Source organism: Suncus etruscus, chromosome 11, assembly GCF_024139225.1.
Source record: "Suncus etruscus isolate mSunEtr1 chromosome 11, mSunEtr1.pri.cur, whole genome shotgun sequence".
NCBI lineage: Eukaryota > Metazoa > Chordata > Mammalia > Eulipotyphla > Soricidae > Suncus > Suncus etruscus.
In genome coordinates this window covers 22,616,588-22,641,222 of record NC_064858.1, presented here as the reverse complement: position 1 = coordinate 22,641,222, position 24,635 = coordinate 22,616,588, and the positions used below count along the sequence as shown (strand labels likewise).

General features: G+C 41.9%; 1 protein-coding gene across 1 annotated transcript in view; it reads right to left on the bottom strand.

Annotated features, from left to right (window-relative positions):
* ITPR2 (inositol 1,4,5-trisphosphate receptor type 2) overlaps positions 1-24,635 on the bottom strand; it is a 458,186-nt gene that overhangs the window by 86,832 nt on the left and 346,719 nt on the right. Inside the window, 1 exon segment of the mRNA XM_049783873.1 lies at positions 2,543-2,650. Within this exon segment, the coding sequence (XP_049639830.1) occupies positions 2,543-2,650 (108 nt within the window).

Sequence of the window (24,635 nt, the reverse complement as noted above, 5' to 3'; positions counted from 1 at the left end):
TGAAGGTTCCTGGCACAAGACCAACTCTAGGCTCCAGGCAAGCTAGATCGTCCAATCCAAGACATTGTCTGTAGTGCCAACACACTTATATTTTTCACACAGTCTCTGTTGTTGGTATCAAGCTTCTGTATTTAAGATCCTGGAATCTGTATATCCAACATTGAAGTCAGGATGTGGAGCGTCCTCTGGTTTCACCTTACAATCAAAGGGCAATGCAGGGAGCCCTGTCCTGTAAGCAAATCGTTGTTGTTGTTAAGTCTTCTCAGTGTTAATGGAAGTCTCTTTTGAGCAGGACAATGTCTGAGCAGTGTAGAGTCTTCCTTGGTAGAGGATTGCTTCCAGGTGATGCTATAGACCAGCCTGGATGTTTTGTGAATGGCTTCCCTGGTTCAGGGGAATGCCCTTTCTTCTGAGGTCTGTGCCAGGTCGTTATGTCAATGTTCAGGGTGTAAGGTCCCTTTGCACTATAAGATTAGTCTGTACCAATCTCTATTAGATAGGATCTTATTTATATGTATAGTATTTTCCCATTTTAATGTGCCTATGCAAAAAAGGAGCAATGCCACGTGGTGTTCTTGGCCCATAAGGGGGTGATAAGAACAATTATGGTTCAATCATAAGCATTAATCTGGGGGACTCTTTCTCTAAGATTCCTTGTTAAACAGCTCAAAAAGAGAAGAAGAAAAGCGGTTAGAATCGTCACTATATAAGACAACATTTAGTAAGAATTATAGCTGTCAGAGAAAAAAAAACCAAAATATTCTAAAGAAATACGTGTCCATTTTATGTATCTTGAAACAGTTTGGGGTTGTTACACACAATGCACGGCTTTGGTCTGTGATAACGCTTGTACACTACTGATTAAAAAGAGTAATGTAGATTAGAGATGTTTGGGGGGGATAGAGAGTAAAGGAATAAAAAAGAGCTTTGTAGGGATGTGGGAAAGGGCACGATACATCATAAAGATTCTGGATACGTAAAAAGTAACATAACAGTAGGAATACACTTAATATATGAAGTGGCCCTGAAGACCCACCAGGTTTGGGGGGATCTTGGCCCCCTGGACTAGGAGTTCAGCCCAGGGGACCTGTGGCTAGCTGTCCTGCCCAGAGCCCCCCACATACCAGTCAAACACCCAGAAATCCTGGCATGTGGAGTGGTCTGAGCCCAGCCGTGCCTCTGCAGTTTTGGGATGCAAAGGGCGGGATTTCTCCCCCGCCTCCCCCCAGGGCCCGATTAACCAGGCGTGGCCCTGAAGACCCACCAGGTTTGGGGGGATCTTGGCCCCCTGGACTAGGAGTTCAGCCCAGGGGACCTGTGGCTAGCTGTCCTGCCCAGAGCCCCCCACATACCAGTCAAACACCCAGAAATCCTGGCATGTGGAGTGGTCTCTCATCTTAATTTTTATTAAAAAATAGGAAATAGGAATAAAAAGGGGCCAGTGAGGTGGCACTAGAGGTCAAGGTGTCTGCCTTACAAGCGCTAGCCAACGAAGGGCAGCGGTTTGATCCCCCGTCGTCCCATATGGTCCCCCCAAGCCAGGGGCAATTTCTGAGCGCTTAGCCAGGAGTAACCCCTGAGCATCAAATGGGTGTGGCTCGAAAAAACAAAACAAAAAAAAATAGGAATAAAAAAAGAGGATCAGAGGTTTTCTTATGCTATGGTATTGCAAAGTATGTGTGTATGGTATAAAAGCAATAAATCTGGATAGTGTTATTTATTTATTTATTTATTTATTTTTTACCCTTTGTTTTTTTTTTTTTCAAAGGAATCAACTATGAGATCATTGGAGGGGCGATCTTTTTCAGATCCATTTCTTTTTTTTTTTTTTTTTAACACCACCCATCACCAGTGCAACATTCCCATCACCAATGTCCCAAGTCTCCCTCCTCCCCACCCGACCCCCGCCTGTACTCTAAACAGGTTCTCAATTTCCCTCATACATTCTCATTATTAGGAAACTTTTTAAACAGGGGGCCAGTTCACTGTCCTTCAGACTGTTGGAGGGCCAGATTATAGTAAAAACAAAAATTATGAACAAATTTCTATGCACAGTGCATATATCTTATTTAGAAGTGAAGAAACAAAATGGGAATAAATACAATATGTGGCCCGCGGGCTGTAGTTTGAAGACCCCTACAGAGGGTCTCCATTTGTAGCAATCAAGTCCAGTGAACTAAACTGAACATGATCAAAAAAAATCTTGGAAGGCCAGAGAGGAAGCTGAAAGGGCTAGAGTTCAGGCTTTGAGGCAGAGTCTGGGGTTCAATCCCAAGCATCACCAGAAATAACACCCATCATTAGGTGGGCATGCCCAAAAAGGAAGGAAGGACATTAGCTTATATATGCTTCTGATTAAAAACTGGAAAGTTTCAGAGATGTGCTCCTCAAATGCTATTGAGCTCACATTCCATCTTTAGTTTATACTTCTACAGTCAGTTTCAACTCTGTTTGTTATTAGAGGAGGCAATGCCAGCTATGGTCTGGAAGGGACAATAAAGCCTGTTGGTTCAGTGGTCCCTGTAAGAACCAAGCACAATACCTCAATCTGGGCTGTATGGTTGGCATAATGTCGCAGAGCCTCGTCCCCATCATCTGCATCCGATCCTGGCTTCAGCATCTGCTGTAAAAGCTTGTTGTGGCGGGCGAGCTAGAGGTCAAAAAAGAGAAGAGGGATTTAGGTCTTAACCCTGGCTCTGGGGTCCACTCTGGAAAGGACTTTGTCTGTATTTCCAGCCCTGGGGTTAATTCCACATAATTACAGCACAGAGAGATGCATCTATTGAAAGGCAAACATTGTAAAACAATGAGGATGCTCTATTAACAGATTGATCTTATGTGCTTATTTCCCAGTATCTAAGTTTTCAGCATGAGGAGACTGTCTTGCTCAGAGCAGAGCTCAGTGAGTATTTGCCAGCTAAAGCCTGGTGCTTTTCTTTTAGTGATCAGCACTTGGCTATAGTAATATACCCCACCACTCACCCTGCCAATATGACCTCAGGGAAAACTCCCTCCTTCTGAGTCCCCAGAAGCAAGAGTACCATCTCTTAGTACACACTTTGAAAACCAAATGTGAGAACACTTGGGAAGTATATAGACAAGGCCCGCACACCTATGGCAAGTCATCAGTGAGAAATCTAATTTAAATCCTAATTAAAAACTGAAAACAGCTAAGATTTGACTCAAAGATAGGCCTCCTTGCATCTGAGACCCTTCAAGTGCTTCAGACCATCTAATGTCACTCTCTGGCCTGGTCCGAAGGAGCAGCTGGTGATGAGTGTCAGCCAGTATGTGGTACAGCACTGAATGCTAAAGGGAGCAATACTGCCAGGGGACCTCTGCAACCCTGAAAGATTGGAATCCATGCACCCCCACCAAGCAGCAGGTGGGAATCTGTAGTTTTCAGTCACTGGTTTGCAGTGTAACAGCTTCCCATGGAGGTGGAGGAAGGATTAAAAACCACTGGTAAAAAAAAATATCTTTCATTTTTCTTAAAACCCATAGATGAGTGAGACCATTTTCTGTCTTTCTCTTTCTCTCTGACTTATTTCACTCAGCATAATAGAGTCCATGTACATCCATGTATAGGAAAATTTCATGACTTCATCTCTCCTGACGGCTGCATAATATTCTATTGTGTATATGTACCACAGTTTCTTTAGCCATTCATCTGTTGAAGGGCATCTTGGTTGTTTCCAGAGTCTTGCTATGGTAAATAGTGCTGCAATGAATATAGGTGTAAGGAAGGGGTTTTTGAATTGTATTTTTGTGTTCCTAGGGTATAGGGGTGGTATAGCTGGATCATATGGGAGCTCAATTTCCAGTTTTGGAGGGCTGGACGTTACAGCCAACCTCATGAATCTCACCACAAAGAGTGATGAGTTTAGTTAGAGAAATAACCACATTCCGAACTATCCTAACAATGAGAATAAATGAGGGAAGTGAAAAGCCTATCTGGAGTACAGGTAGGGGCAAGGAGGGGAAGAGGGATATTTGAGTCATTGGTGATGGGAATGTTGCAATGGTGATAAGGGGGTGTCATCTGATATGACTGAAACCCAACCACAATCATGTTTGTAACCAAGGTGTTTAAAAAATATATAAAAAAATATAAAAATATAAAAACCACTGGTCTCCATGTTGGTTGTTGTTGATATATATATATATATATAATGTTAACATACTGTAATGGTAATTGTAGCTGGACATGCCCCCTAGACATGCCCTTGAAATTGGATCTGGATCAGTCTCCTGGACACGCACCTCTGTAATGGACAAAGATCAGGTGGGTATTTAAGAAAAAAAATTGACAGTTGATGGAGAAGGCATTGGGGAGAGTGTCCAGGGCAGAGTATGGAGCAGAGCCTGCCAGTCCTATGGGGCTAGAGGCCAGGCCCAGTTATCTTTCTCTATTATTTTCTCTCTTTCTCTATTCTCTCTCAAAGGAGAGACCTTTAGGACCCCCCCTCTCTCTCTCTGGTAAATTATCTCTCTCCTCTCTCTCTCATGCTCTCTCTCCCTCTTTCCCTCTTTCTATCTCCCTCCCTCCCCCGCCCTCTGTCTCAGAGACCCCAACCCCCAAGCAGTGGCAGACATCAGACTGGGAATAAAATGACATATTGTTTCTATCCCTCTATGTCTCTCCTGGGTCACTTGGCTGGTAGTTCTTGGTTGCTACAGGTCATAACTGCCCAACCTAGAGGCAAGACAGGTGCTAGCCCATAGGTGTGAAAAAAGCTGCAGAGGGCTGGTGTAGGTCAAGTGAGTGTATCAGGCTTATTCAGTGTGTAGCACCAAAATTATTTCACCAATAACAAGCTCCCACCTGCCCATAATTACCACTGGAAAATGTAGTCATGGGATAAATTCTTATGTGGCATAACAGTGAGGTTTACTATAGAAAGTAATGCTATCCATGGGAGAGATGCATGTAGACATGAGGGAGGGCCAACAACATGGAGAGTAAACACAATGGGGGAGGTTGCCAAGAGTCAAAGAGCCTTCTGTTATGCATGGAAAAGAAAAAAAAATCATGTGCCTCATGAATCATTCAGTTGCAATTTGGCTAAATACATATGCAGTACCAAAGATGATAAAATACACACCCCCAAGTACAAATCATTTGGAACTCACAAAAACCTAAGCAGGACCTCTGACAATTAAGTATTTTGGTTTGGGAGCCACACCCTATGGCTACTAGAGGCTATTCTTGGCTCTATGCTCAGGGCTTGTAACCAGTGGTGCTGAGAGTACCATGGAGTGCTGGGGAGCGAGTCCAGGCCACACTCAGGCAGAGCATGCATTCATCCTAGTTAACTATCTCTCCAGCCCTGTGCTAACTTTAAATCCAAGGTTGGGAAGTGAAGAAGAAACACTTGGGCTTTACATTTTTAGTTGCATGCCTTAAATATTATTTCATATTTAATGCATTATCATTAAGATTTTAATGTCCATTTCAATTTGGTCCCAAGTAAGGCTGACGGGAAAAGAAATCAAGAAATTGTGTTTGACTAAGATCCAACAGCAATTATTCTTTAGCACTGCTCATATGTGAACTTGTTTCCTGTGAGTTCAACTTTTACTAATTGGTAAAACTGAGACAGAAGCTGTCTCTGAAAGGATCAGAAAGTTAGCTGGGGCTCGAAGTCAGATAATTGCTTTACATGTTTTGGTTAAAAACTGCACTGCTTTTATCCCAACATTTTTATCGGAAGAAGAAAGAAACCAGCATAAGAGTATAAAAGTAAGCATTTACTTATTCTAACATGCTTAACATATGCAAGCTTTATGTTTTCAAAGCTTCTGGCTTTCTGATTTTGTGATCCAACTGAGTGCAAAGGAAACTGCTTTCTGAGTGGAGGAATTGAACACATTAAGGAATTGTAATTAATGAGAGAAAAGAGGTACAGAATCACAAGAAGTCATGCTGGGTTGGAGACACTCATGAAGTAATTATGTAACAAATGCGTGTGATACAGGTTTAATTATTATGGAGGGAGAGGCTTGGGTCACACCCAGCAGTGCTCAGGCTGACCCTTGGCTCTGCTCAGGAATTACTCCTGGCAGTGCTCCCTATTGCTCCAGCTCTGTGTTAGGCATTCAAGACTTGATAGCATGCTTAGAGGTGAGAAAGAAGGTCATTGTGTACACAGGAAGGATTTCCTAGAACTCAGTCCTGGACAGGACTTGACTGTGGAGTCAAGAGAAATGCCTACATAAGGAGTTTGAGGAACCACTGTAGATTGAACTGTGTCCATCAAAACAGGATGGCCAAGTCCTGCCCTCTGAGAGTGGCCTGATCTGCAGGTGCAGATTGGAAATAGGTCTGAAGGGTCCAAAGAGGTTGTTCTGGATAAAGATAGCCCTGATGCAATGTTAAGGGAGAGTCTTGTTAAGAGGAAGAATGGAACTCCAGAGAGCAAAGCCCAGAAGATCCCATACTGATTGGTGGCTTCTATGCCCCATAACTGGGAGGATAAATGCTGACTAATTTTTGTGATTTTTAACTTACCAGTTTCAACTCACAGTTATGTGTAATCCTAGATGACTCCCCCAATCCTGCAGCCCCCAAAAAACAGAAGCCTAGTCCAGCCACTCGCTGTGTCTACAGACGTGTGCTATCACTCCAGGGCTGAGTCGTTCCTAAGTGGTCCCTTTTCACCCCTGCTGGACAGTTACTGCTACAGTGCATCCGGTAGTGCTGAAAAAAGGTGCCTGAGCACTTCGGGTCACAGCATCAGCACCAGGGGGACTGAACACAGAACCTCAGTCATGGGGGTACTGTTTGGGACCTACTCATTTCCCAGAGAATCCCTTGGCTCCGGGTTTGATTATTGGAGATGAATTGAGGGAAATATGCTTGAAGCCATTGCAAATCCCAAGCCTGCAAGAAACTTTCTCTGCACAGGTTCTCTGCCGCCAATCTATTCCCCTCCTGTAAGACTGCAGGCCTGGAGTTCAGAACGGGGCTGGGTGCTTCCCACTCCCCACAATCACCTCCAGTTGCCAGTTCTTTGCATGAAAGACCAATGTGCCAACAAGAGTTTCTCTGGGGCTCTGGGCAGGAGGCAACTGTCAAGGGGTGAGTTCCCAGAGTTCCTAAAGGACCTACAAGGAGCCTGCAAGGAGCTACAATGAGTATATCTGCCCCCACTCTCCTGGGAGACAGCTGGTGTCAAGGGTTATAGGGCCCCCATTCCCCAGGGACTTTGTAGGGTTATGTAGTCCAGCACCAGGGGTATGTAGCACTACTCTAGAGGCAGACATGACAGAACCTCCCAAAAAGCAGATGAGAACTTCTGAGTTGGGGGGTGGCAGGAGAGAGATGAGAGGGTCCTGTCCATGAACAATGAGGAGTAGGTAGGAGCCTTGACTCACCACCCAAGATATCCATAATGCACTGGGTAGAGACATATAAATCTTTTCTTAAAAGATTCATTCTTAGGGGTCGGAGCATTAATATAGGGGTTACGGCACCTGCCATGTACATAGTTGAACCCAGTTCCATACACAACACCAGAAAGGGTCCCTTGAGCCCCATCACAGGGGTCACTACTGAGCACAGAACCACGAGCAGCCCCTGAGCATTGCTAGGTGTGATTCCCCCAAATCCATAACAAAGAACTCGTGTTCATTTCTACTAGTCAAACACAGTAAGCCTGATGAGCTTGAGTAGAATTTTGTGTGTAACAAGAATATAAAGAGAAAACAATGGTACTCATTACTAAAAAGGCCCCCAAGAATCTAAGAGGAAACCCCAAGAAATGGAGTCAGGAGGAAAATCTGGTTATAGGCAGCAGAGGGGCTGCCCAAGTAACTGAGTTGGATTCAGGCTCTGTGAACCTAGCCAAGCTGCTGAAAGTCAGTCCTGCCCATTGTCCCCCAGGGAAACACTGGATGAGAGTGAGGGAGCAGCCACAGAAAGAAGAGAAGAGCCCAGAGCCTCAATTAGGCCCAAGAGCCCTGGAACACCTATAACTCCCACCTTTCACCACAACCCTGGGAACCAATAGCTCATTTACTGAATATCTAACTCCCTGGTTTTGGTACATTCCACTGTACAGTGGCCACACCAAGAAAGAGATGTGGAGAATGATAAGATTTTACCAAGATTGAAGCACAAACCAATTAAATTTCAGATGATCCAAACTCTATTCATTAGGTTCTGTCTGAAATGTAAGTCCACAAATGGACGTTAGGTGATTATAGTCAATGAGTGTTTGACAGCTCAATCCTCAGAGCCATACAAAACTGAGAAAAAAAATGAAAACAAAACAAAACAAAACAAAACAAAAAATGCGACAGCATCTCTCCTGACAGCTGCATAATATTCCATTGTGTATATGTACCACAGTTTCTTTAGCCATTCGTCTGTTGAAGGGCATCTTGGTTGTTTCCAGAGTCTTGCTATGGTAAATAGAGCTGCAATGAATATAGGTGTAAGGAAGGGGTTTTTGTATTGTATTTTTGTGTTCCTAGGGTATATTCCTAGGAGTGGTATAGCTGGATCGTATGGGAGCTCGATTTCCAGTTTTTGGAGGAATCTCCATATCGCTTTCCATAAAGGTTGAACTAGACAGCATTCCCACCAGCAGTGGATAAGAGTTCCTTTCTCTCCACATCCCTGCCAACACTGTTTATTCTCATTCTTTGTGATGTGTGCCATTCTCTGGGGTGTGAGGTGGTATCTCATCGTTGTTTTGATTTGCATCTCCCTGATGATTAGTGATGTGGAACATTTTTTCATGTGTCTTTTGGCCATGCGTATTTCTTCTTTGTCAAAGTGTCTGTTCATTTCTTCTCCCCATTTTTTGATGGGGTTAGATGTTTTTTTCTTGTAAAGTTCTGTCAGTGCCTTGTATATTTTGGAGATTAGCCCCTTATCTGATGGGTATTGGGTGAATAGTTTCTCCCACTCAGTGGGTGGCTCTTGTATCCTGGGCACTATTTCCTTTGAGGTGCAGAAGCTTCTCAGCTTAATATATTCCCATCTGTTAATCTCTGCTTTCACTTGCTTGGACAGTGCAGTTTCCTCCTTGAAGATGCCTGTAATGTCCTGTAGTGTTTTGCCTATGTGCTGTTCTATATATCTTATGGTTTTGGGGCTGATATCGAGGTCTTTAATCCATTTGGATTTTACCTTTGTACATGATGTTAGCTGGGGAGCTGTCAGGAGAGATGAAGTCATGAAATTTTCCTATACATGGATGTACATGGAATCTATTATGCTGAGTGAAATAAGTCAGAGAGAGAGAGAAAAAAACGCAGAATGGTCTCACTCATCTATGGGTTTTAAGAAAAATGAAAGACACCCTTGTAATAATAATTTTCAGACACAAAAGAGAAAAGAGCTGGAAGTTCCAGCTCACCTCAGGAAGCTCACCACAAAGAGTGATGAGTTTAGTTAGAGAAATAACTACATTTTGAACTGTCCTAATATTGAGAATGTATGAGGGAAATGTAGAGCCTGTTTAGGGTACAGGCGGGGGTTGGGGGGGGAGGAGGGAGATTTGGGACTTGGGTGATGGGAATGTTGCACTGGTGATGGGTGGTGTTCCTTTTATGACTGAAACCCAAACACAATCATGTATGTAATCAAGGTGTTTAAATAAAAAAAAAATTAAAAAAAAAAGAAAAATAATCAAAAATGAAAAAAAAAATATACAAAATTTAATAATGTTCCCAAACTTTGCCAGTGACTCCAAATCTTTCACTTGGAGGCTTACAATAAAAAAGTAACAAAAATAACTAGATTTGGCTACAATAATATATGACTAAAATTAAGAAAAAAAAATGCGACAGCATATAGGCAAAATTGCATTTTAAGATTTAAGATAGTATTTTTTTCTCAATGAGTTTTTGCTTTGCTTTCCTGACAGCAATTGTTCCAGAGTGTGGTGATGAAGAAGATAGATTTATGAAGAGGACAGATTCACTTGGTCTCAAAATGTGGTCTGTCAGAGATGCAGGTTTCGTCAGTATCACTGTCTGTCAGAGACATAGGTTTCATCAGTGTCACTGTCTGCCTGAGATGCAAGTTCCATCAGCATCACTGTCAGAGATGCAGGTTTAGTCAGTATCACTGTCTGTCAGAGAAACAGATTCCATCAGAATCACTGTCAGAGATGCAGGTTCCACCAGTGTCCCTGTCAAAGATGCAGGTTCCATTACTGTCATTGTCTATTAGAGACACAGGTTCTATCAGTGTCACTGTGAGATGCAGATCCCATCAGAGTCACTGTTAGAGATGCAGGTTCCATCAATATCACTGTCACTGTCAGTGACGCAGGTTCAAGGACGAGTGCCTTCCTTAAGGATTAGCCCCCGTAGCTTCCAAGCTGGATCTTACCACCTCAGGACTGGAATTCTTCACACACTCACAACCTTAATCTCAATCAGTTCCCTCAGCTGCACAGGTTTATTATCACAGCTGCTTCCATGGGAAATCCATTATACTTATAAATGAATCACTGGTGCATAAGACTTCCTTTCCTCCCTAATTCTTCAAGAAAAGTATAAATGCTTAGATATACTTTATAATAGTAAATAAAATAAATAGTACAATTTTTTTTAAAAGTAGAAACTGAAATCGGACATTTAAAAGACATTGCATTTAACTCTTTTGGCTCACTTACCATACATATTTTCTAATTGTTGTGCTTCACTGTGCTTTAAAGATATTTCTGGGAGCAAGAAATCCTAAATGGAGCAAAGAAAGCCTCTTCAACAAGTTGTGTCGGCACAACTGGCTAGCCACTTGCAAAAAAGCGAACCTAGACCCCCAGCTAACATCATGTACGAAGGTAAAATCCAAATGGATTAAAGACCTCGATATCAGACCCGAAACCATAAGGTATATAGAACAACACATAGTTAAAACACTCCATGACATTGAGACTAAAGGCATCTTCAAGGAGGAAACTGCACTGTCCAAGCAAGTGAAAGCAGAGATTAACAGATGAGAATATATTAAGCTGAGAAGCTTCTGCACCTCAAAAGAAATAGTGCCCAGGATATAAGAGCCTCCCACTGAGTGGGAGAAACTATTTACCCAATACCCATCAGATAAGGGGCTAATCTCCAAAATATAAAGGCACTGACAGAACTCTACAAGAAAAAACATCTAATCCCATCAAAAATTGGGGGGACGAAATGAAAAGACATTTTGACCAAGAAGAAATACAAATGGCCAAAAGACACATGAAAAAATGCTCCACATCACTAATCATCAGGGAGATGCAAATCAAAACAACTATGAGGTACCACCTCACACCACAGAGATTGGCACACATCACAAAGAATGAGAACAAGCAGTGTTGGCGGGGATGCGGTGAGAAAGGAACTCTTATCCACTGCTGGTGGGAATGCCGACTAGTCCAACCTTTCTGGAGAGCGATATAGAGATTCCTCCGAAAACTGGAAATTGAGCTCCCATACAATTCAGCTATACCACTCCTAGGAATATACCCTAGAAACACAAAAATACAATAAAAAAAAACCCTTCCTTACACCTATATTTATTGCAGCACTATTTACCATAGCAAGACTCTGGAAACAACCAAGATGCCCTTCAACAGATGAATGGCTAAAGAAACTGTGGTACATATACACAATGGAATATTATGCAGCCGTCAGGAGAGATGAAGTCATGAAATTTTCCTATACATGGATGTACATGGACTCTATTATGCTGAGTGAAATAAGTCAGAGAGAGAGAGAGAGAGAGAGAGAGAGAGAGAGAGAGAGAGAGAGAGAGACGCAGAATGGTCTCACTCATCTATGGGTTTTAAGAAAAATAAAAGACATTTCTCAACAATTTTCAGAGACAAAAGAGAGGAGGGCTAGATATTACAGCCCACCTCAGGAACCTCACCACAAAGAGGGATGAGTTTAGAGAAATAACTACATTGCGAGCTATCCTAACAATGAGAATATATGAGGGAAATAGAAAGCCTGTCTAGAGTATAGTTGGGAGGGGAGGAGGAATATTTGGGACATTGGTGGTGGGAATGTTACACTGGTGATTGGGGGGGGGGGGTGTCATCTTATATGACTGAAATCCAACCACAATCATGTTTGTAACCAAGGTGTTTAAATAAAAAATATTAAAAAAAATCAAAGCAAAATTTTATAAGAAGATTTTATAATTATATATCATAATATGCAATTACCATACTAGTGTATGAAATTAGTTTGTTTTCATATAGAAACAAAAATAGTAAAAATTTCATATTTCCTGAAATTATTTAGATGAAATAATTTTGGGGGAAGCTGAGTGTCCACAACTAGCAGTGCTCAGAGCTTAGTCCTGCTCTGGACTCAGGAATGATTCTAGTGGTGATCACGGTTCTCTCCTGGCAGTGCTTGGGGAATGACACATGTTAATAGAGATTGAACTTCAGCTGGCCATTCAGATGGCAAACACCTTAACCCCTGATTTATCTCTATTGAGCTCAAATTAATTTTTCATTACATATTTTAAAGTAAACAGGTCATACTTGCTTCTACAATATTTTCGCAACAAGACAGCTATACACAAAAGAATATACAGTTTAAAGAAAAATACCTGTCATTGTATTTTATATAAAATTTAATGAAGTACAATGATTAATCGCTTCTGACAACAATGGAAAATTATGTCAATTTTTCTAAATGACTCAAACTATATGAAAACAAGTAGTGTGTGGGGAAGTCATCAAATTTGAAATTAGTATCTAACTGAGAACATTCTTTATATCACTGATGCAGCATCCACTTCAAAAAATCAAAATGCTTCATGGTGAGAAGCAAGAAAAGAAACTCATCTGGCTTGTTAAAGGGAATATTTTTGATAGAGGTGAACTAGGAGCTCAGTAAGTGTGCTCAGTAAGATCAAGAAGAGAGAACTGCTGTCTAAGGTATCCCCAAAGGCATGACCGAGAGGTTTTGCTTGTGTTTTGAGAAATGAAGGAGGCAGACCCCATATACAATTATGTAAATGAAGTCTTAAAGTTCTGAGTCTCATAATTCCCACAAAGGAAGTATCTCATTTTCTTGGACCAGACAAGAGATGATAGAGTTACATTAATAGCTTCTTCCAGAATCTAGAAATAATTTTGCTGGATACTTTTCCATCCAGGTCACTTCCCTGGTGACTTTTCGAATATGCAGTGGGAACACTAGCAGAATGCAAGTAGGATAGAAGCATCCTTTTCCATAATAATTCAGACAATGATATGTGAGTAGGAAAAATATAACTTTACTGAGTCCCTCCACCTGGAATATAAGTTCCAAGAGAAAATCAATTTTGTTTTGAACCACTGATATGACCATACACCTAGATCAATGTTGAACACAGTGCAGTACTTACTAAATATGCATGTATATATAACTGTGTGTATGTCATATGGCTGGCTGGCTGGCTGGCTGGCTGGCTGGCTGGCTGGCTGGCTGGCTGGCTGGCTGGATGGATGGATGGATGGATGGATGGATGGATGGATTTGTTGATGCAATGGTAGTTGGGGCTTGGATATGCCCCTTGGGTACCCCCACTTGGCTGTTGGACTTGGACATGCCCCTTGGATACACTCCCCACTGTAATGACAGTTGAACCTGGACATATCCCTGGACACACCTCTTGAAATGTCCCTTGCATGCCGGGTATAAAAAAGAAAAACTTGGACCATTGGCAGGAGGCCCACGAGAATGACCAGAGCAATGCCTGTGGGTCTGCAGGTGGGGCAAAGATATAGTATTAGCAAGATGCTGCCTGCTTTGTATTTATCTCTATCTCTCTCTATTGAACCTGGGACTATAATTCTCCCCCTCTCCCCCACTCCTCTGGCTGGTGAATTTCCATTTATCACACTCTTTTTCTTTGAACACCCCCACCCTACCCCTGCAGAAGCAGGCCTTAAACTCCAGAAGGAATTTGAAAAAAAAAAAAAAAAAAAAAAAGGATACTTGGTTTCTATCCCTCTCTGTCTATGGCCTCACTCTCTCTCAGTCCCAGGCAGGTGGTCACTATAAGTTGGCAGACCTGGTTAGGCTCTTGGCCCCACATGGCAGCTGGGCCCCACAGGCCCCTTCAAGCCTTGCAACATCAGGCCCTAACAGCCTCAGGCCCTTGCAGCCAAACAGCAGATGGACTTGCAGCTTATTGCAGTAATCTCAGAGGCTTGGCGACCTTCTAGATTACTGCAGTAACCAGCCTGTGGAAAACTGTGGTAATTCTACAGATGGATAGATGGATGAACAGATGAATTGGCAGATTGTAAATGAGTAGTAAATGACCAGTAAGGTCATATGTAAAGTCACTGATGGGGTCAGAGTCACTGGTAGGGTCTGAGTCATTGAAGGTAATTAGCCACAGCAGATAGATGGATGATCATATGGATGGATGGATGGATGAATGGATAATGGATAAGCAGTTGGAAAGATAGATGAGCATATGGATGGATGGATGGATGGGTAGGTGGATGTATGAGCTCTTATGAATGGGTGGATGGATGGGCTATTTATGGATGGGTAAATGGATAGATGAGCTATGGATGACTGGGTGGATGGATGGGTAAGCTATGGATGAATGGGTGGATGGATGGATAAGCTATGGATGAATGGATGGGTGGATGAATGTGGAGCTGGGTGATGAATGTATATGTGGGTGAATGGGTGGACAGATACACAGATGGGGAGATGGATGATGAATGACAGGCAGAATGTTTTGGTTTATTGGTTCAATTTTTAATGGCATTAGATTTAATGTTCGAAGGAGACTTTTTGAGAAAAATGTTCAACTATAATTTTTAAATGTGAAAGACATTTTAAGTCCTATTTCTAAAATAAAGTAATTTATTTACTTTCAAGAGTTACAAAAAAGGGAACACTGGCACTGCCTATCTCCTCAAAAGCATTTTCTAACAATTCATTTTCCCCTGTGGCAGCAGTAAGATGTGAAAGAAAAGTCTTTCTGAGACCTCCCATATTAAAACGGGTCTTGTGACTGTGCGGGAACATGCCAGGGGTCCTTGCTTGCTAAGCAGCTGTTGGAGTGAGTGGCTATTATTCACCCAAGGGATATTCTCTGATTCTGCCCCTGACCTTTTGTGGGAACACGCACAGGTCACTTGACCTTTTCCTGTCTAATTTGCCTAGCTAAGAAATAACAATAATACCAACAATCTGCTATCTACCACAATTATTCTGGGATCTGTGCTCCTACTGCTAGTTCTGTCCCTGAAGTAGCCAGGCTTAGCAAAGAGCACAGGATCACGAGTCTCCTTCTCTATGACACACCTATTCAAAGAATAAATTGATTGCATTTCTGCTGCTCACAGTCCTGACAAGCCTACTGCAGTGTGGATTAATTAAAGGTTTGGCGTTGCAGGAAGCGCCTGACAAGAGCCCTCAGTGGCCTTGTGCTCTCTATTCCAATCCCTAGTGCATGACTCCACCAGACATAAAATTGGGGGTGGAAGGTAGGGAATTAAAAAACACTGAGATAATTTTCAGGAACTCTAAACTCAATTGCTGAAAGCATTTCAACCTTGGGTTTTTGTAGCTTTCTATTTCAGAAATGAGAATGAGATTTACCATGCTAATGCCATCTCGCTGTTTAACTGTTTTATCAACTGTTGCTTTATAGAAGGCCAGCTTTTGTTAGAGTGGTTCTCAACAGTGAGAAAAATTATTACTCAAGTGAACTTCTGTATTTCAAGGCAAAGCTAATAAAGGAGGAAATGAGGTGGCGAGGTGAATTTCCACTCTAAGTAAGAATTCGGATCCATGAAACTGAAAAGAGACAAAGAATTCTGAAAGTATTTTGCTATGTGTTCATTCCTCAATACACAGCAAACTACAAAAAGTTTTCTGGATACCAAGAAGTTAAATAACCCAGTGGAAAGTGCAAAGACAAAGGAAGAGCCACACTAAGTTTGGAATGAAGAAGAAAAGAGTCAGAGGCCAATGAATTTAGAAAAATTTGTTCCCCTTTCTTAAAAATGGTATCATGTAATTCTGAAGACATTGTATAAGGAATATCACACGTGCATTGTATTGAGCTAACCTGAGTTCTCTGGCACCCTATATGAACTTCCCTGAGTACTGCCAGAATTTAGCCTTAAGCATAGTTTGGTGTGCCCCTAACCAAAAATCAAACAAATAATAACAACAACAAAAATATATGCTTGCGGGGCCGGCAAGGTGGCGCTATTGGTAAGGTGTCTGCCTTGCAATCGCTAGCCAAGGACGGACCCCGGTTCGATCCCTCAGCATCCCACATGGTTCCCCCAAGCCAGGGGCAATTTCTGAGCGCTTAGCCAGGAGTCACCCCTGAGCATCAAACGGTGTGGCCCGAAAAACCCCCCAAAAATATATATATACATATATATATGCTTGCTATATACATAAGGTTGTTGAGAAGGTTTTTAAAAATGAATTGAACATATAAACATACTTCTATAGACTGAGTTATTGTCTGTATTATGTTTCTTTTAAAATAAGATATTGTGAATTACCTTTGAATGAAAGAACATTGTTATGTCTATAAAGGACATAACATGTAGTCTTGATAAAACATAAAGTCCCACTTATCTGACTTGCAAATAAAATACAGACTCCCCTGTAACTCAGGTGACTATATGGCCTAATGTAATCTGGTGTATGCCTCTTGTGTTTCTGTACATTGCAAATTATAAATCACTTCTAAAATAGATAGACAATAAGGAAATGCAAAGTTTCATGTTTATAAATGGAACAATTGACACTGTTGAAGTGCTAATTCAATGCAACATCAATCAAAATTTCAATGATATTCTTCAGGGACATAAAACAAATACTATTAAAACTGGTTTAGAGTCATAATCTACCTGAATATCCTAAGTAATCCTGAAATTTAATTCCATGACTTTAAACTATACTGTAAAATTGGAGTAATCAGAAGAGTGTGTTACTGGAATAAAAGCAGACACTTAGACCAATGGAGTAGAATTGAGAGTCCACAAAGAAACCTTTAAATACAGGGACAATTTATGACAAAGGATCCAAGAACATTTAATAGAGAAAGCAAAGCCTCTCTAACAAGTATTGCTAATAAAACTGGTTAGTCATATGTGAAAGAATGAAACTGGAGAATGATCTCACAACATGCCTACAAAATAATTTATTGCAGTCCCCCCAACCATTTTTGGCCCTTTGGCAGTACTTAAGGCTTACTCCTGGCTCTGTGTTCAGGGATAACTCCTGGTGGGTTCAAGGAACAATAAATGGTGCCAAGGATTGAACATGGGTTGGCCACATGCAAGGCAAGTTCCCTATCCACTGTTCTATCTCTCTGGCAAAGCCCACAAGATAATTAAAAATAGATTAAAGACTTAGCTGTTAGGTCATGGGTCTATAAAATATGTCAAAGAAAACACAGGCAAAAATATCTGATTTTTGGCTTCAGTGTTATTTATAAAGATTTGTCTCCTTTGGTGAGTTAAAAAAAATAAGCAAAACTACACAAATGATATATTATACCAAAAACCTTCTGCACTATAAAAAGGAATCACTAAAACAAGATATCCTACTGAGTAGGAGAAAGTATCTATACATCAGACATCTAATAAAGGATGAATAGTCAACATATATGTATGTATGTTCCCCTATTGACAGGTGGGAAAAAATCCAAGGACAGTGAGCTATGTTCTCACAGCACAGAGAGATCAGAGGAGAGCTTTGCATTTGTGAGCCAAAATAAGAGATAGTGAGGAGAGGGGTCTGGACATCAAGGACCCCAATACATGCCACTCAGGTCTGGTGCTCATGAGAACTGGCTCAGCTGGGCTGGTAAAACAAAACAAAACAAAATCTCAGGAACTGTCCAGAAGTTGAGACTTGACAGGGAGGACAAAGACAATGGAGACAGTTATGACTGTCCAGGCTAGAAAGGACCATCAGAGCAGGAGAGAGTGGGGAGCAAGCAGAGGGAAGGACAGACTCAGCTGGACATGGTGGCTGCGCTTGCAATAGCTGTAGGGAGCCCTATTTATGAGCCTGATAGAGGCTAGAGAAGGTGCGGCCTGTGGGAAAGGTGGAGAATGGAGCCCCAAAGAGAGACCCACATAGATTTCAAGGTTTTCCACAGCAGGGTGAAGTCAGATGGCGATGAGCAAAGGAGAAAACCACAATCCTTGAGAAGCTGTCCCCACTGCTTGGCCTCCCCAAGTCTGTTGCTCCGTGAACTTAGTTCATTCTCTCCTATGGTGCATTGATGCTGGACATGGGGTGATCAGGAGCCATATCTCCAGTCAGAGATACAGTCAATAAACGAGGCTGACAGAAAGGCCAATTTCAAGGAAATCTTGTGCCAGGAAGTGGCTCTCTGGGAAACACACAGACTCACGTCTGTTTATTCCTCTCAGAGCTCATTTACAGCCAGCTTGCAGCATTCATAGGATCTGGACGCCAAGGCTGTCTGAACTCAGGCTGTCCACCACCCTAATGAGCTCCGGAAGCGGAAGCGCCTTGCCTCCTGGCTTCTGTCTCAGCAACTGGAGCTCCCCAGCCCACTGACATTTAATTAGCATCAGCTTGATGGCCCCACCAGCCTGCTGCCAAGCAGCACACAGAGTGGGTACATGCTAAAGAAATGGTCTCATGCCGCAGATTAACATGTGCTTTTTGCAAGCGGTAGCCCCTGAGTGTTTCCTATTTTGCCCTCTCAGGGTGCTACTTCCAGAAGCTATCACTGTACCATGAACCCAGTAAACAGAAACCTCGGGGATCCCCAAATCTCAAGAGGGTGAGCAGTACTTATTCTTGGTGTCAGGGATCAGAGTTGGAGTCTTGTACATGCAAGGAGTGTCAAATCCTGCACTACATTTTGCCTTAGATGGACACTCAAAACAACACATATACACACATACCCTACACACTAATGTGCATGGGGGCTACACCTCGATGTGCTCAAGCTGCACTCCTTGCAGATTGAGGGACAAATCCTGGTGGGGCTTGGAGATCACATGAGATGCTGGAATCAAACTGGAATCAATTGCGTGCAAGGCCTTATCCCTGAGAGCCATATGTCAAAGATCATTTTGCTAGTTAAATGAAGATAACTCCCTTTAATTTAGGGGTGGGGTGCTCCTGCTCAGACAGTCTGCTTCCCAGGAGGGTGAAATGCCCAAAGCGAGAAGGGAAGGAAGTGAGTGGTGTCTGCAGCAGAGCAGGTGACTGGCCTGTAGACAATTCAAGAAGGAAGTTGAGAGGCCAGAAGTCTGGAGGAGCTTATTTGAAACTGTGGTCTGTGGACCAAGTGAGTAAAAATATCCAGTCTGCATAGCAAAGGGGGCCTGAGAAGGGGACCAGACACGTGAATAGAGCAGACAGTCCATGTCCCAGCGCCTCTGTCCTGCACTAGCATGTGATGCACACGAGCTGAAATAGTAGCAAGCAGGAAGGTGCTTCCACCAGCGCCTTCTGCAGCAGCCCTTGCAGTCTGCTATGCCTGAGACCCTCATTCTCTTCCCTGTGGAGACTCTGCCTTGGGCTGCTTCACCCCTCAACCTCTCCCTAATCTGGTTCCCTCACAGTTATGCTGTTCTAATGCTTCACCTGCTGGCACCTCCAGGCAGATGCACAACGTGGCTTCTGTGGTTCACCAAAGACCAAAATCGGAACCACAGGGATGGAGACCATCTTTGGGATGTCCTCTGTAAACATGTACCTATCTGTGTGTGCACAACACTCACATACAGATGGAATTCACTATTAAAGATACATAGAGCAGAAATGCTTAAAATAGCATCTTATACACCCTGACTCAAAAGAAACTTTATGACCATGAAGATGACAAAAATCACCAAAAATCAAGTTTAGCCACAGATGGCTTCTGATCCTACAATCTGCAAATTTATTTACAGGTCCCAAAATTAATTTTTAATGAATTTTCACACTGCCAGCCTCATCTCCCTGGGCATTATATACAGCGTCTTTTATAGCTGACAAGTGTCATAATAGAAACAATAAAGTCTAAAAAAAACAAAACCAACATTGTTATTAGGTGTTCCTTTGCTAAAACTTTACTACCCACTCATGCAAATGGGCAAAGAATTCTCTTACAGCACAAAAAATGTTTAGATATGTGATTAGATTAGCAGGCATGTATGGTGACTGACTGACACATTGACTTCTAGGGTATATCTCTGAACCAACCAAATTTAGTGCCCAAAAATTGACCTTATTTTATTGATAATTGTAAAGCTTGCAGGGGACTTTCCAGAATTTTCCCCTACTTGGTTATGACACTGAAGAGGGACTTTTTTGGTCTGGCTGAGGATAACTATTTCCCTTTCTGAAGCTATGTTTAGTTCAACAGTTTATTTCCTAGTGTTACTTATCACAATGGTCCAATACTGTTCTGTACCTTTGTGAGCTATCCTGAAACTCAAAATGCACCAACCATCACAAAACACAAAGGCTGAGTGATCTTATCATGATACTCGAAAGACTCACAAGCCTACATTATTCTCTCAGCCACTAAATCTGAAAAAAGGCTGTTCTTTATCTATTTTTCTATTTTCTACTCTTAGATATATTGACTAAAAGAGCATTAGTTGGAACCCTCTGCCCTGCCATCCCATCCCATTCTATACCATTTCATCTCATCCTATCATCCTATCCCATCCCACATTACTATAATGTATCTTTGTGATAAAATATCAGCTATATCATAACCCTCATGTTTGAGATGGAAAAACAAATGATCAACAAACCAAGATAAGTACATGCATATAGTCATATAATATGACTTAATTCTTGGGTGGAGGTGTTTTTATATCAGCAAATGCGTTTCTTACTAATATTATCTCATAGGTTACTTTACAATTGAGATATCTTAAAACACTTAATAATGTTGAGATAAATTAGTACACAAGCAAAGGACAATTATTTAAAGATCTCCTAAGACTGTTGTATAATACTTAGAAGTCAGTGGATCTTGTCTAAAGCAGACTTGATCTTGATCACAGACTTAGCTCCTGTGATCTTGGGTTTAGCATTTCATAGAATCATTAATGTCTTGCTAAATTTATGGGAGTAACAATAGGAATTAAGTGCCCTAAGGAATCTCTGAATCAGAAGTCTTATTTCCTCCAGGTTTTAATTGTATTTTTTTTTTTTTGGTCCTCAAAGTCCCACATAGCTATCCCACTAGAGCTCCATCATGCTACTACTATGCCCCAGATGCCCTACCCAACACACCTCACTCCTCACCACCCATAGATCAGAGATGGAGTCCTCCACCGCTGATCTCTACTCACATACTTATGACTTGTCCATAAGATGCATCCACATTAACCTTCCCACAAGTCTCTATCCTAACTCCAGCAAGGCCAGGTTGCTACAGCAGCAGCATTCAAACTACAACAGAATCGATACCAATCTATAACAAGCTAGACACAGAAGGGACCGCTTATACTAGCAGCCCGGGGGGTGGGGGAGGAGGCAAAGGAGGGGTGATATGGGATGCATGCTGGGAACAGGGGTAGAGGGAGGACAACATTGGTGGTGGGAACGTCCCTGATTAAATGTCACTATGTACCTAAAATACTACTGTGAATGATTTGTAATCCACTTTGGTCAAAATAAAAATTATTGATAATAAAAAAAAAGCTGATTCAGACATCTGCCATGGATCTCAGCACCATGACCTGCCCTGTCCCTCCTTTGCTCACCTACTCCTTTCCTCAGAAGCACATTTCTATCAGACACAGTCCACACAGTAGGCAAGACCTTCCTCCTAACATATACCCCTGCCTCTCTGTAGTTGTAGCCTGTGGGGTGAGTGGGGGAAAAGGGCCTGCATTGGGGGGGAGGTGTGACACAGCTATATAATGCCCTGGGGTCCCAGCCAGTCAGTGAGAATGGTGGGCATGGGCAGAGAAACTTCCCTGCCCCCCTGCATCCATCACAATACTTCCATCCCAAGGTAAGGCTTAGTTTTCATCTGGAAGGATGATGGAGAATCAAGTTCCCCTCAGGAAAATAGCTGTGTGAGTAGCTGCCAAGTGGTTTGAAATCAGATAAGGAATGAAGCCATGGTCTTTGATTCATTTAGCTGGGCTCCCTGGAGACCTCCCCAGAAGTGTCTGGGAAAAGAACCAGGCAGGTGGGTGTGGGGTAGCCGGGGAGAGTAGAGAGCTATCGGGTACCAGCTAATAGTTTTGTAGTTTTGTGATGAAAGGGCCTTATTTGGAGGCGTGGGGGGGGGGGAGATGTAAGCATCTATGTGTAGGGAAGATCATGGAGGCATCTCTTTGCCCTTCTATCTCCCTGCCTACTTGCACACCCTATCTCCCAAACATCCTCCACCCTCCACCCTGAGCTCAGAAACCCCTGCATAATGGTGATGTTTCTGTCTCCTTATAACATTCGACTCCACCAGGTCCAGACTACCTTTACTCCATACCAGAATCCCCATTCTGGTGCACGGTGGATGTTTCTGGACCTTCTCCTGAGAAATACTGATCTCCAGGAGAGGCATCCAGGAGAAGAAAACTGTTGGGGTCCCCCAGACAGACCCCTGGAGACAGTAGGTGTGGGGAAAGACTATTGAAGGAGATGAGGACTCACATTCCTGCAGGTTACTTCTGTGGAGCAGTCAGCCTTTTTACACTGTTATGATTTTCACAGAAAACATCTTCACCTTTCCTTACTTACAGAGAATAATGGCATCAAGCCTTGGCAGTGCTAAAAATTTGGTGTCTCACAAGCATCATTTTTATTCTTTTTTTAATGTCTTAATGAATTTAATAAGGATAATGATACAACCAGGCAACCTTCTATATGCTTTTAATGTGTATTATTTCATTTAATCCTCAAAAACAAATGAAGGAAGGACATTTTGCCAGTTCTATTTACAGAAAACAATGGGAAAGTTTTGAATAATTTAATAGCAAGGCATTTTTTATTCTCAGTTTGTGTTGTGAGGAAGCTGTTCGGATCTTAACCTCTATCACACAGTATCAGTGATATTATAACACAAGGATTCCCTTAATAAATCTCTCATAAGGAATCAAGTGTAAGGAAGAAAATTTTGTGTATCATTAATAATCAGCATGTGTATTTTTTGTACGTATCTATGAATCATGCAATTTAAGGTCTTTTTATCATCAGCTGCCAAGAATTACAGGCTTAAAGGGTCTCATGATTAAAGTAACATTATTTAATAACTATGTCTTTTATTAATTCAAACTTCTGGGACAGAAAACTCATTTTAGTTTTGTGTTATTTTTGGTTATTTAAAAAATAAACCCACAACAACAAACTTTGACACCCGCAAATAGTCACCATGTTGGAACTCGGCCAGCTCCATAGACTCACCCTTTTCTCAAACTAGATGTTAACTGAGCCATGAAAGATAATGACTACACCAGCCCACGCAGAAGACAGTTGGCCCTGGGAGGACAGGGTGGATCAAGTCCTCGCCATGCCAAAGCCATACTTGCTGCCTCCAACAGCTAGAATCACCATTTTCCCAATGGCCTTGCCTGATCACTCACCCTCTACAATTCCCTTCAGGAACACTGATCTACTTACTCACAATGCTAGTTTGAACTGTTACCACCAGGTTTTTTGAAACGAGTTTGGGCACCTTTCTCCTTTTCTTCCTTCTTCAAAAAGGCCTGGAAGCCCCTAAAAGTCATAGTATCGGAATTTCTGAACCTCATTTGTTTGATGCTGTCATCCCTATAGAAACACCCCAATTTAACAGACTCGACAGCTAACAAGAGCTTACTAAACCTTCTGCCATTGTATTAATGACTTCATTGGAGATATAATAATTTTCACAAATGTACCATATTTTCTGGCGTATAAGATGACTTTTGAAACAAAAAAAAAGTCAACCAAAAATCGGGGATCGTCTTATATGCAGAGTATATCCCGAAAAATGTTTCAATATGCCGCTAAACTGTCTGAATATTGCTACAAAACAAATTTTCCAACTCGACCCTGCACCAATCACTGCCAGGCTGCTCAGACCGCCTCTCTAACTCAGCCAATCCAAGCAGGCTTTTTATACATGCAAATTAGACAATGTTCTGGACCAAATCTACACTGTCAAAAGCCTGCTCAGATTGGCCAGAGTCAGAGAGGAAGTCTATTACAGTATAACCTTTGAGCCTTTGCTTGTTGTGATTGGCTCACTGTGGTACATACAGTTGCAGCACAGGAACGTTCTGTCTGATACAGTGAATATAGGCCTAAATCTATGTTTAAATTGTAAAATTAGGGGGTTGTCTTATACGCCGGAAAATACGGTACTTTGTCTTTCTTTCCATGTTATTATTTTCTTTTTTTTTTCTAGTAACTTTGATTTCACTTTCTGGAAACAAATGTATTATGATAAATTATGTCAACTATGTAATGCATTTTCTTTAAATAAATTTTAAAAAATTTGCAATGATGTTAAGTTTTCTGGGCAAGTTTCGACATTTGCTTTTATTTCTACATACTATTGCCAAGACTAAAGAAGCTTTTTCATGTAGCTGGGTAATTTGGATGACTCTGCTTTTCACTCCCACCTATATTCATATAGCAGGAAAAAAAAAAAACATAGCTTAATGAGTATTGTAAGGATATTTGGTTTTTCGGCCACACCCTGTGACGTTCAGGGT